The 17,624-nt window shown below is 27.0% G+C and overlaps 2 protein-coding genes across 2 annotated transcripts; one reads left to right on the top strand and one right to left on the bottom strand.

Annotated features, from left to right (window-relative positions):
• Window positions 1-216: 216 nt before the first annotated feature.
• Window positions 217-14,128, top strand: LOC129606180 (uncharacterized). The gene is made up of 14 exons (XM_055516328.1): window positions 217-379; window positions 1,323-1,598; window positions 2,867-2,992; window positions 3,058-3,237; window positions 3,517-3,825; window positions 3,883-4,777; window positions 7,406-7,673; window positions 7,742-7,850; window positions 7,913-8,033; window positions 8,103-9,119; window positions 9,428-10,821; window positions 10,908-11,043; window positions 12,320-12,808; window positions 12,891-14,128. Exons 2-14 carry the CDS (start codon window positions 1,416-1,418, stop codon window positions 13,676-13,678), a joined length of 6,015 nt encoding a protein of 2,004 aa, XP_055372303.1. The 5' UTR covers window positions 217-379; window positions 1,323-1,415; the 3' UTR covers window positions 13,679-14,128.
• Window positions 14,129-14,332: 204 nt separating this feature from the next.
• LOC129606372 (probable asparagine--tRNA ligase, mitochondrial) lies at window positions 14,333-16,799 on the bottom strand. Its single transcript, XM_055516675.1, has 4 exons — window positions 16,569-16,799; window positions 16,077-16,508; window positions 15,410-16,015; window positions 14,333-15,342 (listed from the first exon to the last, which is right to left on the bottom strand). Exons 1-4 carry the CDS (start codon window positions 16,734-16,736, stop codon window positions 15,088-15,090), a joined length of 1,461 nt encoding a protein of 486 aa, XP_055372650.1. The 5' UTR covers window positions 16,737-16,799; the 3' UTR covers window positions 14,333-15,087.
• Window positions 16,800-17,624: the final 825 nt, after the last annotated feature.

Below are 17,624 nucleotides of genomic sequence, written 5' to 3'. Positions count from 1 at the left end.
GACCATCATGATTTAGTTTAATAATGTTGGAATATGTCACCTGAAACGTAATCTGAAAAATTCTTTGAAATGATCTATACAACTTTGTGAATCAATATTTGAAAAAATTTACTGAACACATCGTCAGTTGATTTTTTAGATAATTTATTAGAAATTTCAACCCTGACTAGCTGTCAATAATTTGCTTTTGAAGTTATTTCAAGAAGCCAAGCTTAGTCTTGGAAAAACTTGGAAAAATTAGTGAAAAAAATAAGAGATTTCATATTTTACCTTTTAATAATTTTAAATAAAAATTCTTAAAATTTATTAGATTCCTTTTTACTATTAATTTGTTATAAAAGGAAATATTGTACATTTTGATAGAAATTTTACGATGGAGGTGAGATTTCGTTAAAGTTAAAATATAATTGGTACTTGGTGAAAAGGCAGACATTTTGAAAAAAAAAATTAGTAATATATGTACATACACAAGTATATATGTATATCAAAAATAAAATTCTGGATTAAAAATAATTTTTACATTATATATTTTGAATAAATATTAAAATTATTATGAAATGAATTGAATTAACTTGGAAATAAAAAAAAAGTGAATTATCATAAATAATTTATGTTCCCACGTATGTGTGTACGTAAATTGTGGCTACACCACATCACTTATGTATGAATGTATGTATATATGTGTGTATGGATATGTGTATGTATGTATGTATGTATGTATTTATGTTACAGTTGTGTAAATGTTCATATCCAGTACAATATAAATTTATACGTAGCTTTGCCACATAATAGTTTGTTTGAACGATTGGTTTCGTCTGAGTCATTTTTAATATTGATTTCATAGCTTTACCAGTAAAGTAATAACAAATATTTGTTTATAAAATTGGCAAAATAATTATTTTTTATAATTTCAATTGGGTATGTATGTACATATGTGTATATTAGAATGTGGCTTCAAAAAATACGTATGCATAGAAATGGAAGTTCCCGTTTTCATTTAAAATTTATATGTAAGAAAAAAATTGTATTTGTAAATCTTAAAAGCAAAACAAAACTTTGCTTTGCTCTAAAATTTTAATTTTAGTTCTCGATACCTTTTAATTATTGTTATTTATCCGGGAGATATTAATTATTTTTGAAAAAAGAATGCCTTATAATGAACAATTTGTATTTGTATAAAATTAATGGTGCCTGGCCTAATTTGTTCAAAAAATTATTTTTAATAACGAAAAAAAATCAATATAAATACATACCTAATTTCTTCTGTTAAATCAAAATAAAATATTCAAAAAATTAATTTACTATATTAAATTTTTTTTTAGTGTTAAGGATTGTGTGTAAATAACTAGATATTACGGACACTTATAATCGCTACCCTTGTAAAATTTATAAAAATTAAATTATTGGAAAAGGAGATGGATAATTCAGAAATCGACGTTAATGCTATGAAACAAAAGATTGCCGAGGAATATCTTTCGAGCTTGGCCGATTTAAATGTTAATAGCAAGCCATTAATTAATATGTTAACAATATTGGCAGAAGAAAATATTGAACATGCGGAAGTTATTGTAAAAGTCGTTGAACAACATATCGCAAAGGTTTTTATTAAAAATATTATATATTCTTTTAAAATAAATGTTGAATTAACGAAACTCAGTTAATTTTGTTACAATTTCTTAAAGTTAAAAAAAATAATAGTAATTTGTAGAAATTATCTATAAACGAAAAATTAAGGTTTCCCAACTCGAAGCTTCTGTTATGTCAATTATTAAAATGTTACTTTATTAGTTTTATTACAAAAATAAATTGCTAAATCATAAGTAGATATATGTATAATGTAGAAAGATTCTTTGAATGAATCAATAAAATATAAAAAAGTGGTTCACACATGCTATACGATACAGGTATAAATTGTTACCGTATTTTTTACACACTTCACATGAAGTTATTGGCTATTTAAACATTTTGCATTTTCCAGAATAAAATAAATATTGCATTTTGATATTATATGCTAAATTCATTGTATTATTGAATAATATTCTTTCGCATCATGTTATACTTCTTAGAGGGTATATTTTATGGTCACATGCTATGCAAAAAAATTTCGGATTTTTGTCTTGCAAAATTTATAAAAATCAAATTGTTTGTTTTTACATATGTTTCTATTAAGCATTTTACAAAAGCATAATAACTTTCAGCTTAAATTTTTTATTAAATATGTACCTGCTGAAGTTTTACTTACCTTAAAAGTAAATTATATTAAGAGTTATGTAATTTAGAACATTCAATTTACCATAAAATTTTCTATGATGTAGGTATGTAGAATAACCCTAAAATTTCTTTGAAAAAAAAACTTGGTTCTATTAACTATGTTTACCTTTTAGTGTGGAAAGCATTTTTCAAATACATTTTGAAAATTGGTGAATTTATTTTTATTATTTTTTTTCATTTCAAAATGACGAATTGTAGTCAGAAAAATTTCTTAGTTTCCCTAAAGGAAACTTAGTCGAAAAGGTAAAGGCCATATTTGGAAGACTTGAAATTCTAAACTTAGGAAGTTGAAACAAATCATTTGATACTGGTTTGATCCGAAGAAATATAATTTGGTTCTCTGAAAATATAAATATAATTCTAAAGTTTTTATAACGCATATTGTGTTAATTTTTAAAATTTTCTACATATAAATATGCATAGTATTTAAAAAATTAATGCAAAATAAAGAACATTTTGTTTTATTAATTAATAGTTTAAAATTTATTGCTTTCATAAGGAAACAAAATTAAAAATTTTATTTATGAGAAAAATTTTAATGTAAGAAAACAAAATTATTTCTTTCTGTAATCCATTTTCTCGAAACATACAATAGGTAAATCCGGATATAAAATTACCAGTTCTTTATTTAATTGATTCGATAGTTAAGAATGTTGGCGGTCAATATATACAGCTATTCAGCCAATGTATTGTAAACATTTTCGTGGGAGTTTTCGATAAGGTAATACAATTTTTTATTTTAATGATATATTAAAAATGGATTAAAAAATATTGATTATAATTTAGGTGAAAGAAAACGTTCGAGAAAAAATGTATACTCTGCGTCAAACTTGGGTAGAAGTATTTCCACCACAAAAATTATATACTTTAGATGTTAAAGTGAAGTGCATTGATCAAAATTGGCCAATTACAGCAAAAGTTCCAACACCTTCTATTCACGTTAATCCAAAATTTTTAGCAAAAGAGGTATTTATTCTTAAATATTTCCATACATTTATTCTTCAATACTCAATATTGTTAATATTTCAGCCTTTTTAGTCACATATTTATTTTTAATGCATGCTTTAATCATTATTTATTTAGTAAGAAAACTGTTAGTTTTCTACTACTCAATATTGCTATAAAAAGTTATTCAGATTTTCTTTACTTAATTCGTAAAACAAATACAATACTTTTGCCACTTTTTTTTTGTTTTTAAATACAATATTTTGCTAATTCTCTATTTGTTTTTAATATTCTGTTTAGAGTACTGATTCGTCTGAAATGCAGGCAAAACTATTAGCAAAACAACGAGAATTATTAGAACTTCAAAATCGAAAATTAGAAATGGAACTAGAAGCAACAAGATTGTGTTTAAAAGCTCAAGAACAAAAGATGCAATCAGAAAGAACTACAGAAACTTCTTTAATATCTCCACCAGCACCAACAGCACTCGGTGGAATAAATACAGAAAAAGCCATTTCTCTACAGACTCCACAAATTAATGTTCACGTTAATAAAAATTATCCATTTAATCAAATAAGAGGCAATATAAAAAAAAATCCAGCTCAAAATGTAATTTACTGCTAAATGTATAAATTCCACCTAACCGTCTATTTTTTATAATTCTAGATGTTTCCTGCAGCTTCGAACGCTTCAGCTAACAAACCTCGAGTGGCTCCTGTAAATTCTGCCATGTTAAGCGCTTTAAGTCGAAGAGATCCACGTTTGGCGCGTCAGCAGCAACAAATTCAACAAGATCACAATATAAGTAATGATATTCCAGAATCCGTTATATCAACGCCCATTTTGCAACAAAAGATTGATTCTGTTAAACGAAGTGACGAAGACTCAACTTCATCTGGGCAAAAGAAATCTGAGAGCCGAAGCTTTGATGAGCGGAATAGTAACAAATCAAGACCAAAAAGTGATGCACCTACGTCTAATAAAGATCGTCGTTCACCAACTTCAAGAGAAAAGGGATTAAAGAATTCAGAAAAATCTAAAGGTCTGCCTTTAAGTAGAAGTGAAAGAAAAGATAAAGATCGTCATAAAGATAAAGATAAGAAATTTTTAGATAAAAAGCTGAAAGACTTGAGTGACGAAAAATTGAAGTCAAAAGATGAAAAATATCTTAAAGATACTAATACTGCAGTCTTAACAACTGATGTTCCATTACCACCTAAAGTTGTTGAGTTATCCTTTAACGAACGTGTTAGTACAAAACGATCTCCATCAAGAAATTCAGGAAATCATAAATCATCTCCTTTAAAAGAACTTAAAGCTAAAGAAATTAAATTTCATAATAAAAGTCCAAGTCCAAGTAAGGAAAAAGCAAAATTAGAAAAAGAGCAACCGGAAAAAAAAATAAAATTAATAAGCACAGTAAATGCAACAGCAACCACATTGTCAACAACCATGTCGACTAGTACTTCACCTGCAAGTACTGAAACTACAGCGTCATCATCAACCGTCACTTCAAATATAATAAAAGAGAAATTGCCTAAAATACCAAAATTAGAGCAGAGTAAGGACACTTATTTAATAAGATTTACTTATCCAAAGCAAGTAGTGCACATTTGGTATCTATGTAAACTTGTTTTCGGAATCCTTAGCGGTGATTGTTTTAGTCTTATACTTTTGAACTATTTATCAGGCACTGCAAGTTTTTATAATTATTTATATTATAACGTCGGTTTTGTGACTTGATAAAAATTTTAATGACAAGTAGTTATTTTAAGACCTTTTTTTATTTCAATTTTAAAAATGAAATTTTTAAAATATGAAAAAAAAAGAAATTAAATTAAGAATTCAAATGCAGTTCTTCGAATGGTAAGCTATTTCATTAAAAAAAGTAATGATAATCACATTTTAATCAGATTTGTGAACAAAAAATGGAGGAGAACAGATATACACTAATAAAAAGAATTTTTTTTTAAATATTAAGATTTGAAAAGAAATAAAATAATTATTTACAAATTGATTGTCTTTAAATATCTATTTATCTGTATAATTTGCAATATCGCTGTTTCGATATTTTATTTATATTTTATAAAAATTATTCGCAATTTCTAAAGAATTTTTCCATTAAACATGTGATAAGTTTTGTAGCTGAAAAATAGTAATTATATTTAGTTTTGAAATTAATAAAGAATAAATTTTATTACAATTTAATTAGTTACAAAATTATTAGTTTATTAGATATTTAAATTGAATATTTCTAACTGATTTTCCACTTAAATTCTATTGCTTTGAAAAAAAAAAATTATTCAAATTACAATTGTTGGTAATTATTCTATCCCTTAACTTTTCTAAATAAATTTAATTTCAAGCCAGTACTTTGAAACTAAATAAATAAAAAATTTCTTCGTTTTATTTAGGCAAGAGTTTTTTATTTAATCTCATACTTCGTTTTAAATCAATTTTTGCAACTATTTCAACACTTATATAAAAATTCAGAAAAATTTAAAGCAAAACTTTATATTTGAAAATTTTTTTATTTAAGAAATGTAATGCTAAATTCCATTTCTCAAAAATTAATCTAAGAGTGTAATATTTAGAACTTTTCAACAATCTTGAAAGCAATTGTGTGTTACCTAGATTTGCAGCTGATTATAGTGTAACGTAAAGGACAGTTTTAAGATGTGCACGATGTATTGATTATAAGGGGGTATGGAACCTCTGTTAAGCATTTGATGACTCGAGAAGAACTTTCAGTTTTTTAAAATTAAAATTAAAAAAGTTTAATATGTAAATATAACATAATTTCATATTATAGGAAAGTTTAATTCAAATTTTCCAATTCACTAAACTCTTAGAAAAATAATAAATAATTTTTAAATTTTTAAAAAAAATTAAAAAACATAAAGTTGCAATATTTTTAATAAATGGTGCGGTTAATAAAAAAGAAAAACGTAAAAAAATAAAAGAAAAAAATTAAGTAGCTGTGAATTAAAAATTGTTAAAAAAACAGATGAAACAGAAAATAAAATCAAATGAAAAAATTAAATAATAAAGTAAAATAATATTAATGTAATAAAAAATTAACTGTTAACATAATATTAACTATGCAAAAATAAAAAAAAAAACAATTAATATTACAGACATATTAGATAATAAAATTTTTTTTTGTTGAAAAGCTGAATTACCATTCTAACAGACTTTTTTATATTGCTATTCAACTGCCAAAAGTTGTTTGTTTTAAGAAGTATAATTTTTATGACTAATTTATAAAAATTATTATAAAATTTATATTAATAACATCTTGCTAGGTTTCCTAAAAAAAATTTGCACCTTTTTTTTTTTATTTTAATTTTTCGACTGTTTATAATGAAATGCATTTAAAACTTTATTTACATTAGAAATAAATTGGTTATGAAAAATGGTGCAATATAAAAATTGATTTATCAATAGTTTATTTTTAAATTTATTCAAATTATTTATTCCTGAAGAGTTAAAATCAGTATTAGAGTGTTCAATATTATTTTCTTATGTAGTTAGTGTTTTGACCGCTTTTTAAGTAATTGATAATAAAATCAGATATGATTATTGTAAGAGAAAAATTAAAGCAAGTAATCAGAAACACTAAAAATATTTGAGTTAATTATCCTCAAGTCTTGCGAAACTTTATTGAAAATCCGAAAAATTAACTGTTCTAATTTAAAGTTTTTCATAGTTGTAACCAAATGGCACATCGCCGACAAAGCTGCCCGAGGCCTTAAAAAAATGATGACTTAGCAATTATTCAATAAAAAATTAAAAAAACATTCTTGTTGTTTTATTTTAAATAATTTAACATATTAAAAGTCTTTAAACTGAATTTGTTTAAAAAAATATGCAAAAGTTCTGTTTTGGTTAGATGTGCTGTACTACTTGCAAGAAATATGAAAAATTCTTTTTTTTTTTTAACCTTAATTGTAATTTTTTAATTTTATGTTAAAAAAAATAAAACACAAGAAATGAAAAGTAAAATATATTCAAAGAAAAAAAGAAAAAAAAAATTTTTCAATGTGTGTTTTTGTATGTTTAAAAAAATGTTTGATTCTTTCAATTTACACTTTTTTTTGTTCGTTTCTTCATTTGAATATTATTTTTTTGGTTTTTTATTTGTTTTTTTTGTCTATGAAAAAAATTTTTTGTGTTATATTATGAGCAGATAAAGATGATGGACTACCGGTACCTTTACATAATTCGAGCAAAGATGTTGATCTTAGAAATATAACAAAAATGGATATTGACATCAGTCCGATTAATAATAATGAAATAATTGATAAAATTACTAAGTCTGATGAAATGGGTCAAGAAAATTTGGTTGAAATTCATCCTAATGTGATTAAAAAACGGCCATCTTGTGATGAATTTTCGTTAGGGGAACCAATAGTAAAAAAAAGCAAAGTGGAGGAAATTGATGAAAAAATTGACATGTAAGTAATAATTATAAAATTTTCAATAAATCGATTTCGGAGTATAAATTTAATTTTGTTGGTTTTAGACTTTTTGGAACAGAAGATGTTGATTTAAGAAAGTTACCTGCACCTGAAGTGTCGCCACCGCCACCACCAGTAATATCTAACGAAAGTGAAAATTGGGCTAAAGTAAAGGTAAAAGTTTCTATAGATATTCATTACATAATTTGTTAACCATTTCTTTTGAACATTTTCAGGGTATAAAACAAGTAGTCTCATCACTATCTACTTCATTGGAGAAATTTTCAAATAAATCTTCACTAGATGACGTGCGAGCCAAATTAGCGAAAGCAGCTAAAAATAATAATTATTCTTTTGGTAAATACATTTTACTACCTTGCATTAATTATCAATTTGAAAAGGTTGTTAATTTAATTTTCTCTAAAGGTAAGGGAACTAAAAAAACAATAAAAAAACCTATTGTTGAAGAATTTAACGAAGATTCTCAAGATGGTGCTTCTGAAAATATTCGCACCATTATTAATCAGGCACAAGAATTGCTTGAATCAAAAAGCATCAGTTCCGATCAATATAACACGCTTGTTAAAACGGCAATGCAAATAAATGAAACTAATAAATTGAAAGAAGCTCAAAGGCGTGAATCTTTAACGTTACAAAATGATAAAGAGAATAAAAATGATGATACTAAATTAAAACTTTCAAATTTATCTCCAAAAGAGCAGCGAAAGAAACTTCCCAAAATACCAAAAACAACAGACTCAAAGCAAATTGCTTCTGATACAAAAGCATTAGAAACTAAAAAATCAGAAGTAACACAAGAATTTAAAGATATTGTTTCAAAACATAAAAATTCACCGTTAGAAAAGTCAGATGAAAAAGACAAAGACACATCAGGAAATATTTCGACGCGTCGCAGGAGAAAAGAGTCAAAATGGTCAGCTATGACACCTTGGGAAATTCAGCAACAAAAACAGCAAAATTGGATGATGCAACAACAGCAACCAGGTGGTATACCACCACCTCCATTTCCACCGAAATTGCTTGCTATACCACCAGTTCCAACGGCTGGTTTGCAAGGAACTCACAATCAATGGCAAAACCCACCATCAATAATTTTTGGTGGTAATGCTATACAACCAATAGCTGCGGCTTCTGTACAAAATTTAAACAATAATTCTAGTTTAGTTAACCCCGGAAACGCAATTTCTGGTCCCGCATTTAGCAATTCAGTTAATAATCCACAAGATGATATAGTACGTACCATTCCTATTGATGGCGTATCCAAAGAGATAAGAATTTATGACGATGTTGCTATCGTTTTTATGGATTGGGATCAACCAAGAGAAATAGGGTTTCAGAATGGTCAACGAAGAATAATTATCGATAATCAGGATCCCATAGCATTAAATTTTAACGAAGATTTCGTAAATATAACTATAAGTGGTATGTTTTTCCATTACACCTATATTTTTTTTAATTGCAAATTTTTTAATAAAAATTTTAGTTTGTAAATAGACCGTTAAGTTCCTTGAATTAATTAAACGACAGTCTGCCGTAATTTTATCGTATTTCTTTGTGTAATTCTAAACATTTTGAATAATTATTGCAAAGAACAAAAAATAGACTAAAATTCATGTTTGTTTTTATGTAACTTTCTTACGGTTCTGACCTTATTAAATTCTGTTGTAGATGTAAAAATAATTTTTGTTTAGAAAAAATCAAACAATGTTCTTTTTTCCCAAAATTTTTAGGTTCTATACATCGTATAAAATATGGTTTTCCATCAAGAGAATTATATATAGACGCTAATTGGTATGAATGCTATTTCGGGGGACCACCTTTTACTATCCCATTAGATGGAAAATTTCACGTGTTGCAAATAGAGGGACCACCTCCTCAAGTACACATTGGTCCCATTAGGCAGGATTTAGTAGTTGGAAAAATAAATTTAGTAATTGATGCGCATGTTGTTATCCCAGTTTTTCTGGATTCCAGGGTTCAAAGTTTTGAATTGTATAATAAAAAACATGTTATACAGTTTGCTGACGCTCTATCTACTGCTCTAATTGATAACGAACCAATTGAAGTTGAATATGGTGGTTTACCGAAAAGTTTTGATATGAATGGCGAAAAGCATTTTATTCGTTTTACAACATTGCCAAATGGCATTTTACCTGGAAAAGTTAATATAAAAAATATGATTCATGTAAAATCAAAGGAAATTGCAGTTGATAGTATAAAACCTGATCTTGACGTTAAAACTACAACAATTGCAGCTTTACCACACAATTTACCACCAATCGGGGCTGCCCCTTTGCCATTAGATATTTCAGTGAAGGTAACAGAAACAACAAATCATGGAACTGAAACAGCTCTTAGTTCAACCGCTTTAATCAATTTAAATTCAAATACGGCAACATCATTAGAAACAGTTCCTGGAGTAAATTCTTTTCCTATATCAAACCAAACAGCACTGCCAAATGAACAAACTACCGCAATTGATTCAACTCCCGCACCGGTTTTGCCATCTCCTTTAAACATAGATGAACTGTTTCAAAAGTTAATAGCATCTGGAATTCTAAATAAAGAATCTAAACCGGATGAAGCGAAAAAAGAAGAAGAGAAAGAGGCAAATAAAATTGTTCCAATTGATTTAAAGAAGTCTGAATCAATCAAAACACGCCAAGCTGGCGTCGTAAATACATTATTTAGCGGAATGCAGTGCAGTAGTTGTGGTCTGAGATTTCCTCCGGAGCAAACAATGAAGTACAGTCAACACTTGGATTGGCACTTTAGACAAAATCGACGTGAGAGAGATTCAAATCGGAAAGCTCATTCGAGAAAATGGTACTATGATCTCAGTGACTGGTTGCAATACGAAGAAATTGAGGATTTAGAAGATCGCGAAAAGAATTGGTTTGAAACCCAACAAGTCGAATTAGAAACTGATGAGAATTCAAATCAAAAATGTCCGTCTCCACAACCCAGTTGCCGCGCTGAGTCAGATGATGTTGATAGAGGCTGTGAAATTTGTTTAGAAAAATTTGAGCATTTCTATAACGAAGAATTAGAAGAGTGGCATTTGAAATCAGCTATCAAGGTTGATGATCTTTTTTATCATCCTATATGTTACAAAGACTTACAGGTAAATAAAATGAAAAATAAATAATAAGTGTCATTGAAAATTTATTTAAACATGCCAAATACAGTTATTAACATAAATATTTGTAGGATGCTATTGCAAAGGAAGCAAAAGAGTCTAGCGTTGCAAAGGAAAAATCTGAAGAAAAAGAAATTGAAGAAACAGAATGCATTGAAATCGATGACAGCGTCGTAATGGTAAAGCAGGAAAAACTCGAGGACAATGGTAAGTTAAATTTTTTGTTTTTAAATTTATTTAAGAAATTGTGGAAAGGCAAGTGCAACAATAACTGGTGTAAGAAAAAGACAAACAGTTAGTCCACAGAAATTTCATGGTATTACGAAATGCTTTGTGTGAAAAAACATTTAAGAGGAAAACAAGCATGAGTCAATAATATTCAAATTTAGTACAATGCGGTCAACAATTTTCAGAGTAGGGATATAATAATAATTTTTTTAGTATGAAACTTGGAAGTTCTTTTTTTAAACCTTAAATGGTAAACTTTTTTTATTTGTTAAAATTTGAAAATTGGAAAATTTATAACTACACCTATCCCTATATGTTATGTTTTGTGTTATAATTACACTTGTCCCTAGTGTTACATGTGTCTACGTTCACCAAACTTGGATGATCATCGAAAACGTCTGCAGAATTGATGTACATTGGTGGTAGTACATTCTTTAATAACCTTTTTTTGAAAATTATAAAAAATAATCGCATAAAAAATAATCTTTTTTGAATGTACATATGCTTTGTCCTTACAGTTCAGACTAAAATTAAAACGTGTTCTTTTTTGTATCTCTACTTTTATGCCTGTCACAGGATTGTAATCTCTTTTAGTGTAAGAATTCTATTGGTATTGGTAGAAAAGTCTTTCTGTGTATTCAAAATAAAAGTGTTTGAAAAATGGCAAGTTATATATTAGAGATTCAGTGATTTTGAATTGTCGTTTTCTAATAAATTCCAAATTTTCATATGAATTCAAAATTAAATCAGAAATTGGTTACTTGTGCAATCAATACGATGATTTTAGTATGATATTATAATATAGGCTCTTAGACATTTATATTTTATATTGCGATTTTCATTTCTGTTTGTTTTAGTATTTTGTATGTAATAAAACAATGAAACCATTTTGGAATTTACGCGTTTTAGCTCTTTTTAGAGAAAATTATGTCTTTATTACATTGCTGAGAACAAGTTTTGATGAAGAAAGTAGCTTTCGAAAAGCATAACCTGGAAATGCTAAATATTCTTTTACCTTATGAGAACACTTCTTATTAGAATATTTTTTTCGTAACTACGTTGTACGTTCTCTCGTTTATTTTGGAATATCTTCTTTTGGTGTGGAAATTTTGCTACTTTATACGATATATTTGATCAAGAACTATAATGTAATAATATAAATACTTAATCCCAATCTATTCGATTAGACGCACATTACTATTTTGCTATTATTTTTGATAATTTATTAAATAATGCAATTTTTTTGGTGATGTAGGTAAAAAACAGTCTGAAATCGAAGAAGACGACGATGATGTGATTGTTTTACCTAATGAAGAACCAAGTATCACAGAGATTCCAGATGATGACGATGATGAAATAATTGTATCTGTAAATGAAGACTCTGCTAAAGAAAAAAATAACCAAACTTCTACAGAAAGCGAAAAATCTAGTCAAATTGAAGTTCCATTAACAAATGAATCAATTGTTACTTCTTCTGAAACAGTACCTAATACCGGAAATAAAGTTTTAGGAAATATTTCTATGGAAGATGATATACTTATAGAAGAACCGCAAATTCCTTTTCAAGATTTGGATACTTATGTAGAAAAAGATTTGAGTCATTTAAATGAAGAATCTACTCAGTCTTCATTTGCCAATATCAAAATAAAAGAGGAACCAAAAGATGATGACGAAGATGCGATTATCGAAGAAGATGATGTTTTTGAAGATGTCGGAACAGTAGAAATAATTAACGATTCTATAGGTAATTTACATTTACAATGTTGCCAAATCAATTTAAATTTATTTATTTCTTTTAATTTTAATTATTTTTTATTAACTTATAGATTCGCCTCTAATAACGACACCAATCCTTGATGTTGAGGAGGAATTGAGCGATAGTAACAATACAATTACTACATTGGGCAATGATGTGTCTTCCTCTGTAAATGTATCAATAGATGGTAATATTAGAATTAATAATGTACCATCCCAAAATATAGGTGTAAATAAAATTAAAATAAATATTACTAAAAATATTGTAAATTCTAGTAATAACTCTAATTTAAATAATGTTAGTTTAAATGAAAATAATAGTAGTGAAATAGATACAAATAAAATTGATAAGATAGAATTGCAACATCAACAAAGGCAACAAAATTCACAAATTTCAACAATTCCTGTCATAACAACAAATCAAAATTTTAATAGGCGCGAGTTCAGTGTTTATAATAATAATATATCAACAATGTCACAAAGTTCAACAGCTACAACAACAATAACAAATGCCGCAAGTTCAATCAACGTAATTAGTAATAATCTAAGTAATAATAATAATAAAATTACCAGTAGTAGTAGTAGTATTAGTAATAGTAATCAAACAATTTCACTTTTAAATAAATTAAATACATCAACTCCCACGTCGAGTCTTCTTTCAAACTCGACTACTTTAATAAGTATTCCAACAACGGACATTGAACCAACTAGTACTGAAAATAATAAAAACGATGAAAATCAGAATGAGACACCAAAAATGGAATTTAAAGTTAAACCAGAATTGCAAAATGTAGAATTTAAAACTGTAGAGAAACTTGAAAAAGGTTATGAGACATCCGGATTATGTTCCATTATGTAAATTATTAAAAGTGAAATTGAATAGTTTAATCGAATTTCTATAACATTAAAAAAACATTTGGTAGCTCAATTTTGGATATGAATTTATTTGAAAGTAAATCTTGTATAAATTTGAATATATGTATATATCTTGAGTTATGCATTTTTAGGATCGGTTTACCCCATTTTAAATCTAAATTTTGAAATATATCCTTTTTATTTAAACCAATATAAAAATTTAAGATTGTTGTTTTCCGTAAGTTTTCAATTTTAAAAAAAAGAGCAGATTAATTTACATTTAATCATGAAATTGTGATAAAATATTTTATGCGAAATAATAAAAATTTTTACGAAATACCTTTTCTTAATTAAAGGTTGAATTTGTAAAAAAAAACAATAAAATCATTTGAAGTAAAACAAAAATTTATTTGCGTTTAAGTTTTTTATTTTTATATTTTAACTTTGCTACAACTTAAAATTTTATTTAAGCAAAGAAATTTATGATTTTTGCAATATAATAAAGCTACATTTTAAAAAAAAAAATTAATTCGTTTTCTTTAGTCACAAAATATGGTATACTAATATAAAGTATAATACGATTAGTAGTAGATATTTAAAAATCTGAATTAACATTTCTGAAGTTGGCAAATATTAGATATGTTTTTTTACTGCGAGTTTGAGAGAAAATTTTAAATGAACCATCAAATATAACTTAAGTAACTAATTTGTAAACAATTAATTGTATTACACGTTTTAACTATTTCATATTTATCATCAATATCCTCTACGATATTTCTATTTAAAATATGGTAGAGGATATTGACTTTTACTAGAAAGAGCTACTTTACGTGTGCAGATTCTCTTTTTTGTGCAAATCATTTGTTACAATGATTTAATTCAATATCTCAGTATTTACTGGGTAATTTTTAGACAATAAAGTGATTTTATGTCCTTTATTGATAAATATAATCAATTCTTTTTTTAAGAACATTAACTTGAACATTTTTTTAGCAGTTGGAAATGCGATCAAGGATGTGAGTGCGTAGAAAAGAGAATTCGTCTTTCTTAAAACTATCCAAAATAAGGGCAATACTGTGAGCAATAAGGGAATTCTCGAAAATTTAAATTTTGAAAAAAATCACGTAGAAAAATTTAAGAAATGAAGGTACGAAAAATCTAAAAAAGTAAACAACTCATTTCCTGTAGATTTGTAATGGTGCAAAAAATAACGGTAAAAGAAATTTTGTATAGTAAAACCCTTTTCAGAACATCAGGATTGGCGAGAAATTTTTGCATATTTTATGCTATTATACAGGAAGTTACTACACAATAGCTAGTTTTACTTTACATTTTTATTTCAATATCTAATTGAACTTAGTGCTAAACATTACTTTAAAATTAAATTATTTTCACTCAACTTTAAAGTACAATTTACATTTTACAACTATGGGGATATCTTGGAAAATTAATAACATCGCGAATATTTTTTATTCCAGTTATAAGTTGTAAAAATCGTTCGAGACCCAAGCCGAATCCTCCTGTTGGAATGCTTCCATATTTTCTTAATTCCAAATACCATTCTAAGCCAACAGGCAGGCGCTCTTTTAAGGTTTCATAATCATTTTCTCTTAAGCTTCCTCCAACCAACTCACCTACTTTTGGCATTAAAAGATCCACACCAGATACCTTAAAATATACATATTTCAATAATTTCTTTTTGATATTCTTAAATTACAAGTTTATGTCACAATACCTTGAAGGGATCATTGTCTACAATTCTCATGTAAAAGGGTTTCATTGTTTTGGGCCAATTAATAATAAATATGGGACTCTGCATAAGCTCGACTAGCAATAATTCTTGTTCTTTGGACAAACCTCCTTCTGGGTCTAATTCTGTTTTGAATTTTTCCCTGTTCTCTGCCAAAATTCTCAAAGTTTCGCTATAATCCATAATTTTAAAATCTTGTTCTAAATATTTTAATTGCTCATTGATATTGTTCAAACCAAGAGCTGACCTGCAATTTAGAATATCTTCTTCACATATACTAGTAAGTCTTTCTGTAACAGTTTTTATCATTTTTTCAATAAAATTAGTTAAGATCTCAATATGATCGCAAAATGCCAATTCTGCTTCAAACATATAAAATTCAGATAAGTGAAGCGGTGATTTTGAATTTTCTGCTCTAAAAGCTGGCGTTAAAGTGTAAGTATCTCCTAGACCATGACACATAGCCTCCAAATGAAGTTGACCAGAAACTGATAGAAAAGTTTTTTTGTCAAAATAGCTTTCTTCAATTGGTATTCCTTGTTTTTTCATATTTTCTAATAAAGTACGACAATTTGGTTTAACTAAAAAAATCTGTAAGATTTTGCGATATTCTTAAAGGACTTGAAAACCTTAATCAATATACAATACGTACTTCTCCACCTCCCTCACAATCATTTGTTGTTAAAATCGGTGTACTGATTTGAATAAAATCATTTTCATACATGAAATCATGAATTATTTTGATAAAATGATGACGAATCCGAAATACTGATCTCATAAAATTAACGTGAGTCCGTATATGAAGGTAACTTCTTACGTACTCAGGATCAGGAACTTGTTTTGGGGTAAATGGATAAACCCCGTCCGAAATATTGCAATTTCCTAAAATTTTTACACTTGATGCTTTTAATTCCAGTTCATTTTTGGGATTTATCTGCAGTAACCCCTGCGCTTCTATAGATTGGCCAACATGTAGTTTCTTTTCCGACTTGGGAATAATGACTTGAAACTTTTTACATGTTGAACCGTCATCAATATCAAAAAATATATCTTTTTTCATTTTGCGAATATTTTGTACCCACCCCTAAAATTTGCGAAGTATCTGTTTAAAAAAAGTATATAAAATATAAATGCTCATAGCTACCTTTACGGTTAAGTTACTTCCTACTTTATCTAAACTTATGTGTTTTATTTTAATTTTATTATCAGTTTCCTGCAAGTCTTTTACGTTTTCGATTCGACAAGAGAAGTACCTAAGACATCTACCAGTTTTGTTAAAAAAATTTAAATGCCGTATGAGTGTATTATACATTTTAAATTTTTAATCAAATGAAATCAAATAAAGTTGGGCTTAAATTTGAAAAATTTATTTATATTTACATAATTAGGATAGTTATAAATTAATAAAAAAAACAAAACAGCTGTTATTTGTTTGTGTTATATCATTCACAATATCAATTTTTATTATAGTACTCATTGTGAATGAGGTTAAGATTATAATTTAAAAAATTTTTCCAGCGGAGGTTTTTGAAATTATATTTATGATGTGAAATGTTTCTAAATGTAATTTAGAACGCACACAGGGAACGGGATCGAGTGTAATTGAATAGTGCGTTATTAGTAACGCAATCGATTTAAGTTTGCGGAATAGTTTAGTTGCGCAACGAATTTACAATCAAGCAGTAAGTAATTGAATAAAAAAAAAACATGTCAGCTCTTATTTCCCAATTTTTTGGGATGACGTTTTTGTTATCTTACAAATTATTTTGAAACGACTGAAAAATACTTCATAGAATGCTTACATGTCAAATGAAAAACATGAAACGACTTGAAAAATGATCGAAGTAATTTTTTTTTTTTGGAGAATTCGAAACAAGTTACCTCGGGTTGAAAAAAAATTTGTTGTTGTGTCACTCAGCAATGTATTGTTAGTCATTTATTCTCAGACTACTCGTTTCCGTATTACAGCTGTTTAAACATGAAATTTTAGAAAATAAAAAACTCAAAAATGTTCCAAAAACGTTAAATATTGCAAAATGTTTTTTTTTTGATGGAAATTAAATTAATTTTCAGTGATTAGTAATTAATTTAATAATAAATAAAATTTTTAAAAAATTTGTCATCTACTCAGTAACATTGTTATTTACTGAGTGTTATTTTGAGTAATCGCAATGTGGAAGTTATAGTGATTACACGAAAT

Source organism: Condylostylus longicornis, unplaced genomic scaffold (genome assembly GCF_029603195.1).
Source record: "Condylostylus longicornis isolate FDR11 unplaced genomic scaffold, ASM2960319v2 ptg000018l, whole genome shotgun sequence".
NCBI classification, from domain to species: Eukaryota; Metazoa; Arthropoda; class Insecta; order Diptera; family Dolichopodidae; genus Condylostylus; species Condylostylus longicornis.
Note: the sequence above shows the minus strand (reverse complement) of the source record. Positions and strands in the feature narration are given on the sequence as shown.

Excerpts from the sequence above, each read along its gene's own strand:
- LOC129606372 (XM_055516675.1), bottom strand. The coding sequence starts at position 16,736 with ATGTATAATACACTCATACGGCATTTAAATTTTTTTAACAAAACTGGT. Across the intron at positions 16,509-16,568 it reads GAAGTAACTTAACCGTAAAG|GGGTGGGTACAAAATATTCG; the intron begins GTAGCTATGAGC and ends CGCAAATTTTAG. Across the intron at positions 15,343-15,409 it reads TAGACAATGATCCCTTCAAG|GTATCTGGTGTGGATCTTTT; the intron begins GTATTGTGACAT and ends GTATATTTTAAG.
- LOC129606180 (XM_055516328.1), top strand. The coding sequence starts at position 1,416 with ATGGATAATTCAGAAATCGACGTTAATGCTATGAAACAAAAGATTGCC. Across the intron at positions 4,778-7,405 it reads AATACCAAAATTAGAGCAGA|ATAAAGATGATGGACTACCG; the intron begins GTAAGGACACTT and ends TATTATGAGCAG. Across the intron at positions 8,034-8,102 it reads AAATAATAATTATTCTTTTG|GTAAGGGAACTAAAAAAACA; the intron begins GTAAATACATTT and ends TTTTCTCTAAAG.